Source organism: Oenanthe melanoleuca, chromosome 18 (genome assembly GCF_029582105.1).
Source record: "Oenanthe melanoleuca isolate GR-GAL-2019-014 chromosome 18, OMel1.0, whole genome shotgun sequence".
Classification (NCBI taxonomy): Eukaryota; Metazoa; Chordata; class Aves; order Passeriformes; family Muscicapidae; genus Oenanthe; species Oenanthe melanoleuca.
In genome coordinates, this window is record NC_079351.1 from 9,167,204 (window position 1) to 9,185,331 (window position 18,128).

General features: G+C 55.6%; 1 protein-coding gene across 1 annotated transcript in view; it reads right to left on the reverse strand.

Moving 5' to 3' along the window:
* LOC130260579 (heparan sulfate glucosamine 3-O-sulfotransferase 3A1-like) overlaps window positions 1-16,785 on the reverse strand; it is a 30,893-nt gene extending 14,108 nt beyond the window's left edge. Inside the window, exon 1 of the mRNA XM_056506115.1 lies at window positions 16,195-16,785. Within this exon, the coding sequence (XP_056362090.1) occupies window positions 16,195-16,751 (557 nt within the window). The 5' untranslated portion in view covers window positions 16,752-16,785. The remainder of the gene's footprint in view (window positions 1-16,194) is intronic.
* Window positions 16,786-18,128: the final 1,343 nt, after the last annotated feature.

The window sequence follows — 18,128 nt, forward strand, 5'->3', positions numbered from 1 at the left end:
AACACCTAAGGAAACACAGCAAGAACTGACTGAGCCCAGGCTGACACCCTCGAGGGCAGCAGGGATTTTAAATCCCACAGCCCACCACCCATGGTGGTCCCACCCTGCAGGGAGTGGGACTGGGGCACCCCTGGCATGGTGGGATCTCCCCATGCCAACTCAGGGATCCACAGAGGGATTTGGGAAAGGATTCTGAGCCTTGGGCTCCAGGTCTTCTGCTCTTAAGCCACTTTGGAAAGCCCAGCAGGACCCCTGGGGATGAAGATTTTGAAGTGTGATCAAAGAGATTTGACACAGCAAGGAGGATTAATGTTTCTGCAAAGGCACAGTGAAAGCTTCTCAGTTATTCCAGTGGGGCTTTTCCAAAGGGGCCTAAGGGAGTTAGGCACTTAAAACTCACTCAGATCCTCTCTTTAGTTTGCAAATCCTGCACTGGAGCAGTGCAGCTGGACCTGAGTGAGAAGCTGGATTGATCCTGGCTGTACTGGTGGCCTCCTGCAGCTGCTCCTTCCCCACATCCCAGGGGGAGAGACTGCCTGGGGAAACAGCTGAGGGCTCAAAGTACCTGCAGGAACCAAAGCAGACACAGCAGAGCCACCTGGGCTGTGTTGAGGGGGTGGCTGGAGCAGCTCCAGTCTGATCCCTTCCACAGGGATTGTTGGAGCATGATCTCCCTCTGGGCCAGCAGCATCCCCAGCCCTCCTGCTGCCTCAGCACCATCTCTAGGAAAGCTGCAGGAATTATTCCATGATTTTGGTTACTCTTCACTGCTCACATCTCCCTGCTATTTTATTTCTCCATCACCAGCTTTTACATTCAAAACCTGTAGAGAAGAACAGGTGGGGGCTGTGTTACAGACTTGTGATGTCCCAACCACTCCTACCACTTCTAATCCCACTGCACTGGGCTCCAACCTGGGAACAGCAGTTTGAGGAGGCTGGAAAAAAGGCAGAAACAACACACAAAGAACCAGATTTCACACAAATATTCCTCATCACAACAATGCTAATAATGCTACTAAAAGCAGTAATAATGAGGAACGAGCTCATGGTCTGGCAGGGTCCCCAGGATTTCCTGTCCCCACAAGGTGGGCAGGGAGCCCCAGGGAGCCCCAGGCAGCCCTGGCCCAGCCCAGGGGAGTGTTGGGAGTCACAGCACACATGTGACATGCTATTGTCCCCAGTGTGATTAATGAAGCCATCACACTAACACAGCACTCTGCACACCCCCAGCACCCTGCTACTAACCCACCCCAGGAACTTCCCAGCACAGCATTAATTCCCAATACTTGCCTCTCTCAACTTTGTCAGGCAATTGTTTATGAAAAGATGAATGTACACAATAATAGTGGGTGAAGGGAGCTGATGTATGTGGTGTTAATGAATGAAATAATCAGTTTGGTAATAACTGGATGTGCACTTGCCAAAAGGGAACCAGCAGGACATTAGCATTCTGCAGCCACCCAACCTTTATCTCCCAGTCTTGTGTTTGACAACTGCCCCCAGATAGTCCATGAATAAAATACAGAGTAGTACCCAGACATAATTAAACTGCCAATGTGGATGTACCTAAATGAACTTGATATCTTAATGACACTAGATAGCCAGGGAATAATGAAGGCAGTGTGAAAGGGACGTGCATAATGAGCACAGCTCTCGTTAGCACAGCCAGCATCACCCCCTCCCACGGCACCCCAGGGACCTGCCAGCCCCACACAGCTCTGCTCAGGGCACACTGCCACCCCAGACACCTGCTCAGGACACACTGCCACCCCTCAGGACACACTGCCAGCCTCCCCCAGCCCTGCTCAGGACACACTGCCACCCCTAGGGACCTGCTCAGGACACACTGCCACCCCTAGGGACCTGCTCAGGACACACTGCCACCCTTCAGGGCACACTGCCAGCCCAGGGACCTGCTCAGGACACACTGCCACCCCTCAGGACACACTGCCACCCCTCAGGACACACTGCCACCCCTAAGGGACCTGCTCAGGACACACTGCCACCCTTCAGGGCACACTGCCACCCCTAAGGGACCAGCTCAGGACACACTGCCAGCCTCCCCCAGCCCTGCTCAGGACACACTGCCACCCCTCAGGACACACTGCCACCCTTCAGGACACACTGCCACCCCTCAGGACACACTGCCAGCCTCCCCAGCCCTGCTCAGGACACACTGCCACCCCTCAGGGGGCAAGGGCTGGCCCTGCAGTGAATGCCAGGGCATGTCTCACCCTCCCTCCTGCAGAAATCCCTCCTTTGCCCCATCTCTCTGCACCTAACCCTGCCCCATCTGCTCCTCCAGAGAGCTCTGGCACGCTGCTGTGCAGCACAGATGTGATTTTAGGAGCACTCAACATGATTAAATTACCAGACATGCTCCTTTTTAATGTTTGTTTTGGGTTTGTTTTTTTTTTCAGCACGGAGATGGTTTCCAAGGAAAGAAACTGCTCCTTGGGGATGGGCAGCTCAGAGATGTCCCAAGACAACTCAGCAGCACAGAGCCACAAGCCCTCATTCCCACCACATCCACAGTGAGCCAGGTGTGCCCTCTCCCAGCACCCATGGGTGCAATCCTCCTCTGGAGGAGTCATCCCAGCTGTGCCCAGACAGCTGCTGCAGGGTGGGACAGGGATTCACACCTGAGAGGCAGTTTGGTCCCTGTCCTGGGGGCAGCACCACACTGGGCTCCCACCCAAAAGGGGAATTGTCACTTACTGCTGAGATGGCTCCATTTTAGCAGCAAATGAGCAATGCAGAGTATCAGTCCTATAAAAGAAGTAATAATGGGAAACTGGAGCACACAGTACAGGGGAAGGAACACTCCCCCAGCACACAGGATGCTGCCCTGCTGGTATCTGACAGCAGCAGAGTCCCTGCCTTCTGCTGCCTGAATTCCAGGATATTTGAATACAATATACTCAGCATGTAGGAGAGCAACTGGTGCAGTAGGCTCAGCTGGATTCTGTTCTGATGTGATTGATTGAAGGCTCAGAAATTGTCACAAAGCAAACATGGGCAATGTGACCTGGAAGAGTTCCTATCTCCCCCTATAAAGCAGATTAGGAAAAATTGCTCAGTGCAAATGGAAGTAGATCAGGTTTGGGGGAAACCATCTAAAATCCCTGAAGTGTTCAAGGCCAGCTTGGATGGGGCAGCCTGGGCTAGTGGAAGGTGTGCCTGCCTACAGCAGGGGCTTGCAGTGAGGTCTGTGGGGTCCTCCCAAGGCAAACCATGGGTCATTCTCTGGTTCTACCAAAGCCCAGTAGCCAGCAGAGCCAGGAGCAGCACAGGGAGAGGCAGTGCTGGGCACTGAGATGGGTTAAGAAACAGAACTCCTGTCTGGGCCAGGAAAAGGTGGCACCACATCATACAGCCTGCCCAGGGAGGTGACAGGAGGAACTGGGCAGGTGCTCCCCACCACCATGTCCTGAGCAGGGACAGCCACCCCCGGAATGATGCAGCCAAAGTGCTCTAAGCTCCTGGCAGTGAAACCCCCAGCTCACTGCACTCAGCCCCCTTCCCCTGCTGGATACTTGTCCCTGGCTGCCAGTTCTTCAACCACTGCTTTCCTTGCTAGGAATGACATCCCTGTGGTGCACCCTCATGAGACAGTAATGGGATTTCATTAGATTAAATAACTCCATGAACCCCAGAGACCAACAGCACTTTAAACACAGAGCTTGGAGTTGGAATTACTGTTATTTAACATTGATTAGATTGCAGGGTAAATCCAATTTCTCCCTAACCATGTGCTGGCTATGATTTGCCTAGTGGGAGATGTTAAGGATGGCATTCCTGGAAGTCTCTGCTGAGGGAAGGGCCCGTGGCTGAGTCAGCAGTGTCAGGGTGACCCAAGGGCTTGTGCCTGAAAGTCCCTCTGCAGAGCAGGCCCAGGGGTGTCCCACTGTCCCTGTCCTTACTGTGCTCCAGAGCTGGGAGCAGGTAGGTCTGTGTCTGCAGGAATATCCCCAGGAAAGCACTGGGCTCTCTGGGCACAGCCCTGCCTGGCTGAGGCTGCTATTCACCCCCAGAGCTCCCTCCTGACCCTTTCCCCTGAGTACCCCAAATGGGCTTGTGGCTCCCAGGAGCCCCTGGCACTGCCCTGGTGCTGCCATGGGAGGAGAGTGGGGCAGAGCCAGGTCTGTCCCTGCTGCTCATCTCCAGCATCCTGCTGGAATCTGCTGTACAGCTCCGGGCTGGAAAAGGCAGGAGTGAGATCATCTCAGGGTTCCACTCACATCTAGAGATGTGAGAAGTGCCCTCTGCCTGAGGACAGCACAGGGACGGGATGGGATGGGATGGGATGGGATGGGATGGGATGGGATGGGATGGGATGGGATGGGATGGGATGGGATACAGGGATGGGATGGGATGGGATGGGATGGGATGGGATGGGATGGGGTACAGGGATGGGATACAGGGATGGGATACAGGGATGGGATACAGGGATGGGATACAGGGATGGGATACAGGGATGGGATACAGGGATGGGATACAGGGATGGGATACAGGGATGGGATACAGGGATGGGATACAGGGATGGTATGGGATACAGGGATGGGATACAGGGATGGGATACAGGGATGGGATACAGGGATGGGATGGGATACAGGGATGGGATACAGGGATGGGATACAGGGATGGGATACAGGGATGGGATGGGATACAGGGATGGGATACAGGGATGGGATACAGGGATGGGATGGGATACAGGGATGGGATACAGGGATGGGATACAGGGATGGGATACAGGGATGGGATACAGGGATGGGATACAGGGATGGGATGGCTCTCAGTGCACAGTGCACCTTCCTCCCCAGAGTGTGCCATGTGCCTGGCAGAGCAGCCAGGACACAGCTCCCTCTGCACACCTTGGCTGATGCACCTGGGGAAGCTGAGGGGTGAAACAAGTCCTAAATGCATCCCCCACAGCCTGGCTGCAGGGCTGGGAGCAGCAGGAACAGGGACACAGGCAGGCTCAGCTGTGTCCAGGCTGTGCTGGCCAGACCTGGCAGTGCAATGGGGAGGCTGGAGCAGAGGGAGCCGTGAGCTGCACAGTGCACTCACAGCTCACTGACCTGTCACATCACCCCTGGGACAGCAGCATGTGACAGGGGCATGGCCCCCTGTGCAGGCAGGGCAGAGCTCAGCCTGTCCAACACCAAACAAAGCAGCTCCAGCTCTGGGGCTCCCAGGGCTGACCCCAGCCTGGCACTGCGATGGTCAAACTCAATTAGTGATGTGCAGCATCTGCCCTGCCCTGCCCTGCCTCCCAAACTGCCTGCACGTCACTCAGCTCTGGCAGGCTGCTCCTGAGGATGTGCTGTGCTGGGAGGGAGGGAGGAGGGCCAGGCAGGCTGCTGGGCTGAGCAGGGATCACACCCTGGGCACAGGAAAACAGGATTTCAGCTCGGTGTCACTCCTGTGCCCGAGCCCTGGGCACCTGTGAGCCTGCCTGTGCTCAGAGCACACACAGCCCGGGCAGATCACGGCTCTCTCATGCTCACTGCCTGCAGGAAACCCCATCCCAGCCCTCCCAGCTGTGCTTTCAGCAATGAGCTCAGTGTTTGAGCTCAGCACTCATTCAGCTGAGAGTGTCCCAAAGCCTCCTCAGCTGCTCTGGACATGACACACAACGTGCTGTCCATGCCCCTGCTGGCCCCTGGACCTCTGTCTCCACATGTGCCCAACAAAATCCCATCCCTGGCCCTAAGGAGGGTCCAGCTGAGCAGCTGGACAAGAAACATCTGGTGCTCTGCAGGACACACATTGACTCTCAGCCATTCACACCCACACAGCCTGATTTAGGGGTTTGTGCCTGCTCAGAAACCTCTGGCAGCCCCTAAACCCAGGCAGAGGAGTTGGGCTAATGACCCCAGCAGGGGTTTGATGGCCATTTCTACCCAAATTACCCAGACCATGGTGCAAAGTGGAAATTCTCCGTTCTTTGCTACCACCCACGTGATGCCAAGTGGAAATTCACCCCTGCACAGCAGCTGGATTTTTAACCAAACACCACCAACCATAATTCCCCTCCAGCAGCAGTTATGGGGAGATGAGCCTCCCTGGGTCACCCTGTGATCCACGAGGTAATTCCTGTGCCAGCAGCAGGAGCTGAGCCCTGGTGAGATCTGGCAACTCCCCCAGCTGGACTTTGTTTCTGGTCCATCACACTCAGCAGCTCCTGGTGCATTGTTCTTTGCCAAGCACTTCCAGAACCCTTTTTAGACCCTTCTAGCTAAACACCTCCCAGTTTCACAGCTTCAGAAAGTCTCTAATCCTGCCTCTTTCCAACCTGTTGCTGATAGCACAGATGGAGACAGGAGAGGGGGAGGAGGGACAGCCACTGCCTCAGTAACCCCCCCGTGGAATCTCCCCCAGAGCCCTGCAGGGACCATGCACAAGCCAGGGACGTGGCTGTCCCTGCTGTCAACCCCAAACCATGTTCCTCTGGCGTGTCACTGCCTGTGCTCTGCTTGCTGCAGGCAATGGGATTTGCCTCTTGTGTTTTTATCCTCCTTCAGAGGTGATGAAGGCTGTAACAACCTTTGCCACACACGTACAAGAATGCTGAATGCCAGGCAAACATTTACAAATATTCATGTTCACACAGCAGAGCTCAGCAGTGCAAGAGGATGGGATTATTGCACAATATTCACTTTATCTCTTGCTGTGACATGCAGCTTTTGCATGCAGAAAAACCCATTTTGTCTCTCAGAACAAGCACTTTGCAGCAATTAAAAGCCAAACACCCCAAGCCCTCTGGCAGGGCTCTGCCCACCAGGTCCACGGACAGGGAAAAAAGTGGAGCCAACTGAAACAGCAGAGCTCATTTTTAGGGGCAGAGACCAGAATTACCTGAGATGGAAGTTAGCCCAGACGTGGGGATTAGCACCCTCAACCATTGTGAGAGGCATCAGGGGAGCTTTTCCTGACCTTGAGCACAGGGAGCAGGCTGAGGAGCAGCCTGGAGGATTGGCTGGTGCCAAGGGAAGCTCAGCACAGCCTGAACACCCATGGCTGATGTTTGTCCCAGCCAGGGACAGCAGCACTGCTGAACACCTGCCAAGGGCTCAGCCTCACTCTGCCAGAGCTCTGGGTGCTTTTCTGCCTCTTTCCCCATGGGCAGAGGGGAGAAATTTCCTCATCCTCAATTCCTGCTGATGGCCATGGCATGGCACCAACCTGCCAAACACAGGGGATGGGATGGTGTCTTGGGTTGCAGTACAGGATGTGCCCAGCAATGTGAATTCTGTCCCATCTGCTGCAGCCGGGTGGGGCAGTGCCCCTGATCTCCTGGCACACATTATCTGCTCATGGGCCACCTTTAAACCAGCTGGGCAATCATCTTTATCTTCCCACAGCCCATCCTCCCTCCAGGAGATATCTCCTGTTCATGGCCAGTGAGTCCCAGGGCATGACTGATAAAATTCCATCATCCCACTGGGAGATGCTCCAGCCAGGGGAGGAGCCAAGCCTTTCCTACCCAGATAAAAACTGAGATTTGGACACCAAGGAACCTTCTTTCCACTGGATTCCAGAGGAAAGCCAGACCTTTCCACATCATCCCTGGAGCTTCAGAGGAAACTGCACCTTCTCCAGGAGCACTGCTCCAGCTGAACCACATCTGCCCCTGCAGGAGGATGCAGCCACCATTGAATGGGACTGTGCCAACACCCTGACTGACTGACGGGTGTCAGCTTGGATTCTGACTCTGGCAGGGTTGGGATTGTTCTGTGTAATACTGCATTTCTATTTTAATTTTCCTAGTAAAGAACTGTTATTCCTAATTCCCATATCTTTGCCTGAGAGCCCCTTAATTTCAAAATTACAATAATTTGGAGGGAGGGGGTTTACATTCTCCATTTCAAGGAGAAGCTCCTGCTTTTATTGGCAGACACCTGTCCTTCCAACCGGGATGGGATGGGATGGGATGGGATGGGATGGGATGGGATGGGATGGGATGGGATGGGATGGGATGGGATGGGATGGGATGGGATGGGATGGGATGGGATGGGATGGGATGGGATGGGATGGGATGGGATGGGATGGGATGGGATGGGATGGGATGGGATGGGATGGGATGGGATGGGATGGGATGGTTGTGGCTGTGTTGTGGCTTTGCCAGCATTTTCTACCAGCAAGGTTTGGGCAAGTGAGATACACCCCAGATGAGGCCACTGACCCACTGTCCCACTGACCCAGAGCTTGTGTCTCACAGAAGGGAATGTCCCTCACCTGTGGCTCTGGCTCATCACTCCTCCTGCCATCACCAGTTTTACCTGTGCAAATCACAGCATGTTAATGGCACAATACTAATTGCACCCACTAATTGCTCCCCCATCCAGGCCTGGGCACCCTGCCATGGGCTCAGCTCCCCCAGGAGCAGGGAAAGCTGTGCCCTGCTGCACCTGGACACCCAGGGACCTCCCCCAACCCAAAACTTGGCAAGGTGCACCCTGGAGTCCAGCAATGCTGGAAAGCAATGGGATTTAAGGAGCAAGTTTCCAACTGATGGAGCAACTCTGGAGCCAAAGTGCAGCTCCAAAATGGGAAAAGCAACACATCCTGCTGGCTACAGGGGCTTGAAGCCATCAGCACTGTGGGGTCACTGAGCTGCAGGGTGTTTGGGTGGCTCAGCTGAGCCAGGCACCTCCCTGGCACAACATCTCTCCTGGGCATGACATCCCAGCCTTGCACTCACTAACTCTGTGCTGGAGGAGTCAGGACACAGAGCATCACCCGGGGGGAAATCCAGATGTCTCCTCACTTGTTCTACTGAGCCAATGCTTGGGATTTCTCCCTGCAATTAGGCTTCCCAAAAAGTCCAATTCAGACTGTGCTAAAGTGTTTAAATAATGTCAAAAGATGCTCTCTGTTACAATATAAGACCAGAAGTGCAATGGTAATGACAAAATGCAACACTGAGAGCTGAAAGCTGCAGATATGAACATACAGAGCCACACATGGAAAAAAACAGAAGGCAAAACTATTGATCTGGTGATTTTCCATAAAAGGCTTCCTCAGGCAGCTTGGTTTATGGGAGGGAGCCCTCTTCCAACAGGCAATGGCAGAACAAATCAGCCTGGCTTTTTGCAATTTTTAACAAAAAAAGACCCCACTGGAGAGAGAAATGAATAATTAAATCCATAAAAAACCAGCTTCCCATCATGATGTTGCACTTGAACCTGAACATCTCTCCCCAGGGGATGGTGTGAGAAGGGTGGCTGTGGAAAGAAATGATCCAACTGCTAACATCCCAGCTGTGCTCAGGAACTGGAGTCCAGGAGTTGGGAGCCAGGCAGGATCCCACTGACTCTGCAGGAGTTTGGTGCTGGAAAGGTCTCCAGATGCCTCAAACTGCCCCAGTGGGAGTTTCTTACGTGACATTTGGGCACAGCTGCTTGGCCACGGGGAAAACAACCACATGAGGTTTCCAAAGCTCCCCTGGGGCAGCAGGAGAAGTTTCTCCTCTGTTTCCCACCAGAGATGTACCCAGCAGCCTGGGGGAGTTTGAGCAGGGATCTTCACATCCTGCAACAGATGGTGCTGCAAGAGACAGAGCACATAGAGTCTCCTCACTTCCAGGAAGAAGAAGGATGGTCTTGTCATGCACAGAGGGAACCGGCGATTTTTCTGCTGAAAGATTTCCTCCTGCAGGATCCCATTATTCACTGGAAGAAACGCCAGGAATAATTCACTTCCTCCAGCAACTCTATTTATACTCTCCCTGCAGGCACCATCCTGCTCACACAGCTCCTGGCACAGGGCTCAGGTGGGCACAGTTTGGAGCTGAACATGTTTAACCCAAACCATGAAAAAGTGAATTTCCCAGGAGGTGGGCTATGCAGGAGAAAAGCAGGAACACCAACCACTGCCACAACCCCTGGCATGACCCTGAACACCCTCACTGCCCCACCTGGGGTTTGTAACGGGGTAAGACCCCACTATCCAACCCCAGCAACACAAATTTAACTGCAACCTAATTCACTTCCCTCCCCTAATACCTGCATGTAATGAGAATTTGCCAAGATTTACAGCCACAGCGCCGGCCCCTGCTGCCCCTGGCCAGCATCTGCTGCTTCCCTGTGAAAGCAGTTTGGGTTACCCCAGAATCCTCCAGGGAAAAGGCACAATTAGCAGCTCAGGAGTTTCAATGCCTGCCTCACACAGGGGGCTGATGGGGGGTTATTCTCAGGTTTTCTGATCACTGCTTGTTTGCTCTGAACTCTTTGGAAATGCTCCCAGCTCCCTTCCCCCTCCCCAGACCTCACTGCTCCTTTTATAAACTTCAAAAGGTCAGGGTGAAATCCAAGCTGGGCTGTGGTAAAGACATCCTGGTGGTGATGGTGTGGCCAGAGCACAGCCCTGGACCCAGACTCACTGGAATGATGCCAGGAGCCCCAAGGCAGCAGGACAGGCTACGTGCAGAGATGGACTCACTGAACCCACCCAGAGTGGTCAAAGCAGGTCAATCTGCTGCTTCTCTAAAGTTTATCCCAATTTTTGCCATAAATGAGCTCTCACCCCAGCCAGCTGCAGCTTTGTGCTGCTCTCCACGAGAGCTGGCTCTGAGAATTTTACTGACAACATCTTGGACAGCCAAGGCCATATTTTCACAGTTGCTCAGCACCAGCAGGGCCAGGGGAGCTCTATTTCCAAGCATCTCAGGCTGAGGCAGAGCCACAAGGTGGGTGAGAAAGGTGCTGTTCTCTCCAGGGCTGAGGTGTGAAGCAGTACTGAAGAGGAGGATGGTCTATAGACTTCTGAATCTCCCTATGAGTTTACCCCTATGCAGACCACAGTATCTGGAAAGAAGAGTCCAGTAAAATGTTAAGTATTTATTTTGATGCTTTCTGATAGGTCTGTGGTTGACTTCTCCTGATATGCCAGCTCAGGAGCTCACTCCATCATCAGGAACAGACACAAACCCCAGATATGAACTTCTCCATTAACAGAAAACAGAAGGGATATGTAGAGAGACAAAATGCTTGGGAAAAAAAAAAAACCACCAAAAAAATAATAACCCTTTGGGGTCTGTTTAAGGAGTAAGAGTGGAAAGAGCCCAGCCCTGGTTCTCTGCAGGGAGATCTCGTGAGGAATGTCTGTCCAGTGCCATCCAGCTGCAAGATGTGAGAAACACCAGCCAGTCAAAGCTGTGTCAAGGCTACAGCTGCTCTGGGGGGTTCACCTTTTTGGGGTGGTATTTAACCCACCAGACCCCATGTAACTCTTTGTGTCTGTGCTGGAGAGGTGTCACCCCATCCCTGCAGCACAGGGCAGTGGGGTTCACCTTTTTGGGGTGGTATTTAACCCACCAGACCCCATGTAACTCTTGTGTCTGTACTGGGGAGAGGTGTCACCCCATCCCTGCTGGTTCCATCCCTGCAGCACAGGGCAGTGGCCTCTCCTTTACACAGGGCAAACTGAGGCACACCATGACATCTCCCCAGTCAGTGCCAAGTCCCAAACTGTTCCACATCTCTGCTGAAAATCCCTGGAGTACCCAAGCCCAGGCAGTGGCAAAACACAAGAGCACCAGAACCAGTTACTCTCTTACACAGACTCAGTGACTCCAGCCCTGGTTTCCCCAGCATTTCCAGCTCCTTTCCCCCTCTTTTCCCCAGCCACAGACCCTCCTCATCCCCCACCTGCAGGACTCCCTGCCCAGGAGCCCCATGCAGACACCACAGGCACTGTCTGTGCCAGTTCAGCCCATCTCCACCTGTTGTTTACAGAGAATTTGTGCACTTTGGGGCCACGACCACCTTTTGTTTCCCTTTCATGCAGTACCTGGCCCTGCGAGCTCAGTACAGGAGGTGTTTGATTACACAGCTAATAAATAAACAAGGACCTTGATCTCTTCAGCATGTGGCTGTCCAAGGCTGCAATTTCCAAACTGCTGCAGGCTGTGCTTGATGCTATTAGTGATTCAAATGTGCCTGGGAGATGAGATGTTCCCAGGACCAGGAGAAGATACTGCTAAACCAGCCCTCCCTACATGCAGCAGGGAGTGGAAAACCCAAATAAACTCAATGTCCAGTAACACAAGCCATGTTCTGGGCTGGGTACACCCTGAACTCAGTCAAAGAGCTGGTGCTTGTTGCAGAAGCAGCAAGGCTGAAGAAAAGTAGAGAGATGATCACTTCAAGGCAACTACTGCTACATCACCTCCCTCATGCAGGGGGTTTGCAACCTGGTCTTTGCTGCTGAAGGCCACCCCAGTCCTGCTCCACCTTCTATAAACTGGATTCACTGCCCTGCTGTCCCCCTGACACCATCCTGCCCCCCACCAGCACTCCCACCCTCCTTCCCACAGTTACTCACTCACAGAATGCACTGCTGGACTGCAAGCACCCCAAGCCCTGCTGCAGGAGCAGCCTGGCTCCTCCACCCCAGGCTCTGATTTCACCCTGGCTCCAGGCACAGAGGATGGACACAGCTCGAGGTGGGGTGCAGCTGCTCACAGCTGCTGTGAGCACATCCCCTCCCAACAATCCTCCTTTTCCTCCATCCCAGACCTCTTCGACATCTGAGACTGCTCTCTTCCCTCTGACTCAGAAATATCAGTGGTTGCCTAGATTACAAAGGAGAAAAAAACAACAACAACAAACCTTGGAAAGAAATCCCAAGAGGACATTAATTAGGAGTCAGAACTCCCCAGCTCTGGAAGCATTGGAGGAGGAGCAACACTTAAACTCCCAACCTGACGGAGCAACTCTGAATTATCTTTCATCTTCCCCTGGATCAGATGTAATCTAATGACATTAACTTGGCTTCACTCTAGTGAAAGTGGCACTGCTGCTACAGAGGCAGGGAGATTAAAACATATGAAATAAATGTTCCAGGGGTGACTGACAGTACAATGGCATTCCAGCAGGCAGCTCAATCAGTGTGAGACTAACAAAAGATCAGAGGGAAAGAGGCAGACCCGCAGTATCACCCGCAAACACAGATATTTCCTTTTAATCCAGGCTTTTTTTTTTTTACATGACTGGCTCAGCCCCTGCTCTTGGGAGTTTTCCCCAGGCTGTACAGCCGTTTTTGGGTGGGGGTTGGCAGTTGAACTCTATTAAAGCCCCTGCTCACCTGCTATTGAACTCTGCTGGCTCAATAGCCTTGTTCAGGGCTGGAGCAGCAGCCCCAGCCCAAGTCAATGCGAGCATTGTGGGCTGCCCCCTCCCTCCTTTTGTCCCCACGGGATGAGGGGACTCCAACCCCAAACAGAAAAGCTCCTTTGGGCACACAGCTCCCCTTGATATTCAACCCACACACGGCCCACACGGAGGTGTCACACTCACCAGATTAAATCCCACGGATGGTTTTACAATGTCAGCATCTCAGGGGCACAGCTGTCCCTTACCAGGGGCTGCCACAGCTACACCACTGCTCCACCTGATTTCCTGGATGATGTCTCCATGCCCTGCGTGGCACCCTGGCAGGTGACCTGCATGTCACCCAGCCCGTGCTTCACCTGCCTGGCTGCTGCAGGAGCATCACCCACCGCTGCAGGAGCATCACCCACCGCTGCAGGAACATCACCCACCGCTGCAGGAGCATCACCCACTGCTGCAGGAGCATCACCCACTGCTGCAGGAGCATCACCCACTGCTGCAGGAGCATCACCCACTGCTGCAGCCACAGCTCAGCTGCCCCCACGCTGCCAGGGCAGCACTCTTGTGTTTCCAGGGGTTCTTCTCACACCCCAAACCCCACAGCTCAGCTGCCCCCACGCTGCCAGGGCAGCACTCTTGTGTTTCCAGGGAGGACCAGGGTTCTTCTCACACCCCAAACCCCACAGCTCAGCCATTCCCCACGCTGCCAGGGCAGCACTCTTGTGTTTCCAGGGAGGACCAGGGTTCTTCTCACACCCCAAACCCCAAATCCCACAGCTCAGCTGTCCCCCACACTGCCAGGGCAGCACTCTTGTGCTTCCAGGGGTTCTCCTCACACCCCAAACCCCACAGCCACCCTGTCCCTGTACAGCCCACCTCTGTGCTCCAGTGCCAGCAGCGTCAGCTACAAAGGCTGCCTGTCCCTTCCATTTCTGCAGCAGCCACCAGCTTTCTGTACGCGGGGCTCTGGCTGCCTGCGCTTCCTGCGGGCGCTGAAAACAAACCCGGCTGTTTATACCTTGTAACGACGCTGTTTAGTCTGGCTGCTGGGAAACAGCAGCGCGCTGAAACCCAAGCCTCTGATGCCAGAGATAAGGAGTCGGGACCTCTGGCAAACATCTGGCCATTTCCCCAGCTCTGAACCCTCATCCAAGATTACAAGTGAGCGTGCAGAGAGACAGGTAGTTTTTGAAATGAGTATTTGTAGCTGGTGGCCAGCACGCCGGCACCGCGGCTCTGCCACCGCGCCGGGACTCCGTGTGCTAGCAAAGATTACTCACACAAGCAAAGCCAGCAAGATTAGGTCTCAAAGGAATAATCCCGTACAAAGAATTCACTGTACCTCAGCCTCCACGGGGCTAATAAAAAATTTAAAAAAAAAAGAAGCTCAACTCAGTACATCAAATACCAGAACAAAAAACTGCAGCAATTAATGGGAGCGCTCGTGTGCCAACTGCTACAACATAATGAAAACACAAACAACGCACAGGACAGCACGGCCAGTGAGCAAGAGCTGCAAGATCAAGACCAAACCTCTGAAAATTTATATCCCCGACACCGAGGAGTGCACCATGCCCTAAATGCCTGTGGCTCCTCCTCTGTCTAGGTCTGCGCTCCTCGCTCAGGGACTGCTTCCAGAAGCAGGTCTATCCCACTGCCATCTGCTCCTCAAAGCTTCCAGAGCATCCTTGATAAATGAGCTTTTCTGCATATCCACCATCAATTTCAGTAGATGCCACCCCACGGCCATGTGTTTGTTTCTCAAAGTCAAGACTTGATTAGAGTTCTTGAGGTTTTCCGGATTCATTTTTAACGTTTCCTTTCTGCTACAGGGTCAGCACGTGGAAATCGGATAAGCACAGACTAAAAATACGATTCTGTAGACAGCTTCAGCCCACACAAAAGGAAATCTTTCTTCTCAAGAGAACCCACACTTTTCAGCCTGCAGAAACCCAGCGTGTTTCTGACATTGGCAGATCCACAAGGAACCTCATCCCTTCCACGTGTTAAGACTTTTACATAAACACTCGGACTGTCAGTACTACCCTACTCCACATTTCAGTGCTGTCACCACAAGCTGAGCCAAACCCCTCTTCTCTCTGCTAATAGCCGGGCTTTCTGTGAACGTAAAACAAGCTCCGGGGGCACCCCAAATCCTCGCCTGTTTGTTTGTTCATTCAAGAAAGCCACAAACACAAGACACACTTCTCAAAACAGCAGTTTCACTCTCACCCTAACCGAGCCCTCCTATAGGAATCTGCCGGAAAGACGCTCCTCTGCTAACTTTAAAACACGCAACAAAAAAAGAAAGACCTCAACAACTTCAGCGAGAAACCTCTCGGCTTTAACGTTTACCGGCTTGTTTAACAAAACACGAATTCATTAAAAGAACCACCCGATCGACCTCTTCTAGTATTTCGTAGGCAAGGTGGGCATGTGGGGTGTGAAAGTGACATTTTTATTTACTCATTACTGGGATGCTGAAACATTTACGCGGGAAATAGGGGGGTTTTGTCCACAGTGACTACAGGAAAAGTGGATTCTAGCGGCTGCGGGAGGCGATGATCCGATGGGGAGGCAGCCGGGGCTGCGGAGGCTCGGCGAGTCAGAGCTCAGCCAGAGGTTTTGCAAAGAGCTGGGGGACTATGAAGATATTGGGGGGCTGGGGTTCTCACGGGGTTCAGCTGTGCCTCAGCATCCCCGCAGGCCAGGGGGCTCCCAGCGCTGCTCCCTTGGTGTGAGACACCGCCGGAGGGACCGCACCGGGCAGCGGGGACACGGGAACCGGGAGAGCCAGGAGCGGATGCGGGAGAGCAGGGCTGGAGGATCCGGGAGCAGGGATGGAAGAACGGGTGGAGCCAGGGGCTGGGGGAAGAGTGCTCGGTGAAGACAGGGGCTGGCGGAGCGGGTGAGGAAACGCTCGGAGGGCGCAGAAAAGGCTCGGAGGGCGCAGAAAAGGCTCGGAGGGCGCTTTGCGGAGCCAGGACGGGGCTGCCGGGAGCAGCGGCCAGCGGGGGGCACTGGCGGCTCGGCCACCGCTCCATCCCATCCCCATCCCCGTCCCCATCCCGTACCTGTACCAGGCGAGTCCCCGCTCGTAGTTGCGGTCGAAGAAGTGGGGCTCGGCGCCGACGGCGCGCACGTCGGGGTGCACCCGCAGGAACTCCAGCAGCGCCCGCGTCCCCCCCTTCTTCACGCCGATGATGATGGCCTGCGGCAGCCGCTTGCTGCCCTCGCCCAGCAGCAGGGCCAGCGTGCTGGCTGTGCCCGCCGTGCCCGCAGGGCCGCCCCCGCCGCCCGAGCCCCCGGCCCGGCTCCCGCCGCCCCCGGCCGGCGCCTCCTGCTCCTCCTGCCGCCGCCGCCGCTGCTTGAGGCGCTGCAGGAGCCGCTTGCGCCGCGCCAACGCCGCCTGCCAGGGGGGCAGCTCGGCAGAGCCGCCCAGCAACTCCCCGCCGCCGCCCTCCTCCTCCTCGGATGCGGCGCCGGCGGCGATGATGGGTCCGGGCAGCGTCTGGCAGCGGTCGGCCAGGCAGTAGAAGACGTAGAGGGACATGAGGAGGGAGCAGAGCATCACCAGGAACTTCTTGAAGATGCTGCGGGGCAGCGGCTCGGCGGCGGGGCTCACGGCCATGCTACCCCGAGAGCGCGGCCGGGCGCCCTGGCCATGCTCCGCCGGCCCCCGGCGCGGCCGCTCCGCGCTGCGCTCCGCCGGGCAGCGCCGCTCCGCCGGGCCGGGGGGCTCCGCCGGGCCGGGGGGCTCCGCGCCGCCGCATCCCCGGCGCCTCAGGGGGGCATCGGAGCCGCCCCCGCCGCCGCTGCGGGCTCGGACGGGATGCGGAGCCGGGGCTCGACGCGGGGCTCCCACGTGCGGAGCTCGCCGCGGAAAACTTCGGCGGAGGCATCGCCGGGCGCGGGGCGGAGCGCGGGCGGCGGGGCCAATGGCGCGGCGGGGGCGGGGGCGGGCGGACCCGCCGGGAACCGGGATCCTGTGCCCGGCCTTCGGGGGGAGCGGGGTGTGCGGGAAGGTGTGCCGGGGGATGCTCCGGGGGATGCTCCGGGGGATGCTCCGGGGGATGCGGGATGCTCCGGGGAATGCTCCAGGGGATGCTCCGGGGGATGCGGGATGTGCCGGGGGATGCGCTGAGGGATGCGGGATGCCCCGGGGGATGTGCCGGGGGATGCTCCGGGGGATGCTCCGGGGGATGCGCCGGGGGATGCGCCGGGGGATGCGGGATGTGCCGGGGGATGCGCCGGGGGATGCGCCGGGGAATGCGGGATTGCTCCGGGGGATGCGCCAGGGGATGCGGGAACCCCCAGGAGGCTGTGCCGGGGATGTGTGGGTGGCCGGGAGCGTGTTCCGAGGCAGAGGGATGCGGGATTGCCCCGAGGCTGTGCCGGGAGATGTAGGAATGCCCCGAGGCTGTGCCGGGGATGTGTGGGTGGCTGGGAGCGTGTTCCGAGGCAGAGGGATGCGGGATTGCCCCGAGGCTGTGCCGGGGATGCGGGAATGCCCCAGGAGCTGTCGCGGAGGGTGCAGGGATGCCCTGGGTCCCTCCCGTAGGGCAGGGAGGAGATGTGGGAACACTTTTCTCGCTTTTCTCTCAGTGCTGACTGCTCTCCAGCCCGCGGGGAGCCTCTCCTGGCAGCGAACTCCGCAGAACTTTGTCCAGCACGTGCGGGGCGATTTTGGTGTTTGTCTGACCGCGCTGCCCACTGCCTGCCCGTGCACTCAGGTTTTAGAACTAACCCCCCCAATCCCTCCGGACCTGAGCACAAATTCCTGGCATGCCCAATAATCCACCCTGACTGACACAAATGCTTTGCACGGAAGAACAGTCCCCTTAAGCTGGGGTGAAAAGCACACTCACAGCATCACAACAACAGTTCCACCGAGCTGAACACGGCTCAGAAACAGCCACAATCTGACTTTTCCCCTCCAACTTGCACAAGCTGCCCCTAGGCTTGCTGCAGAATCTGGCCCACGGTTGGTAAGGAATATCTACAAACA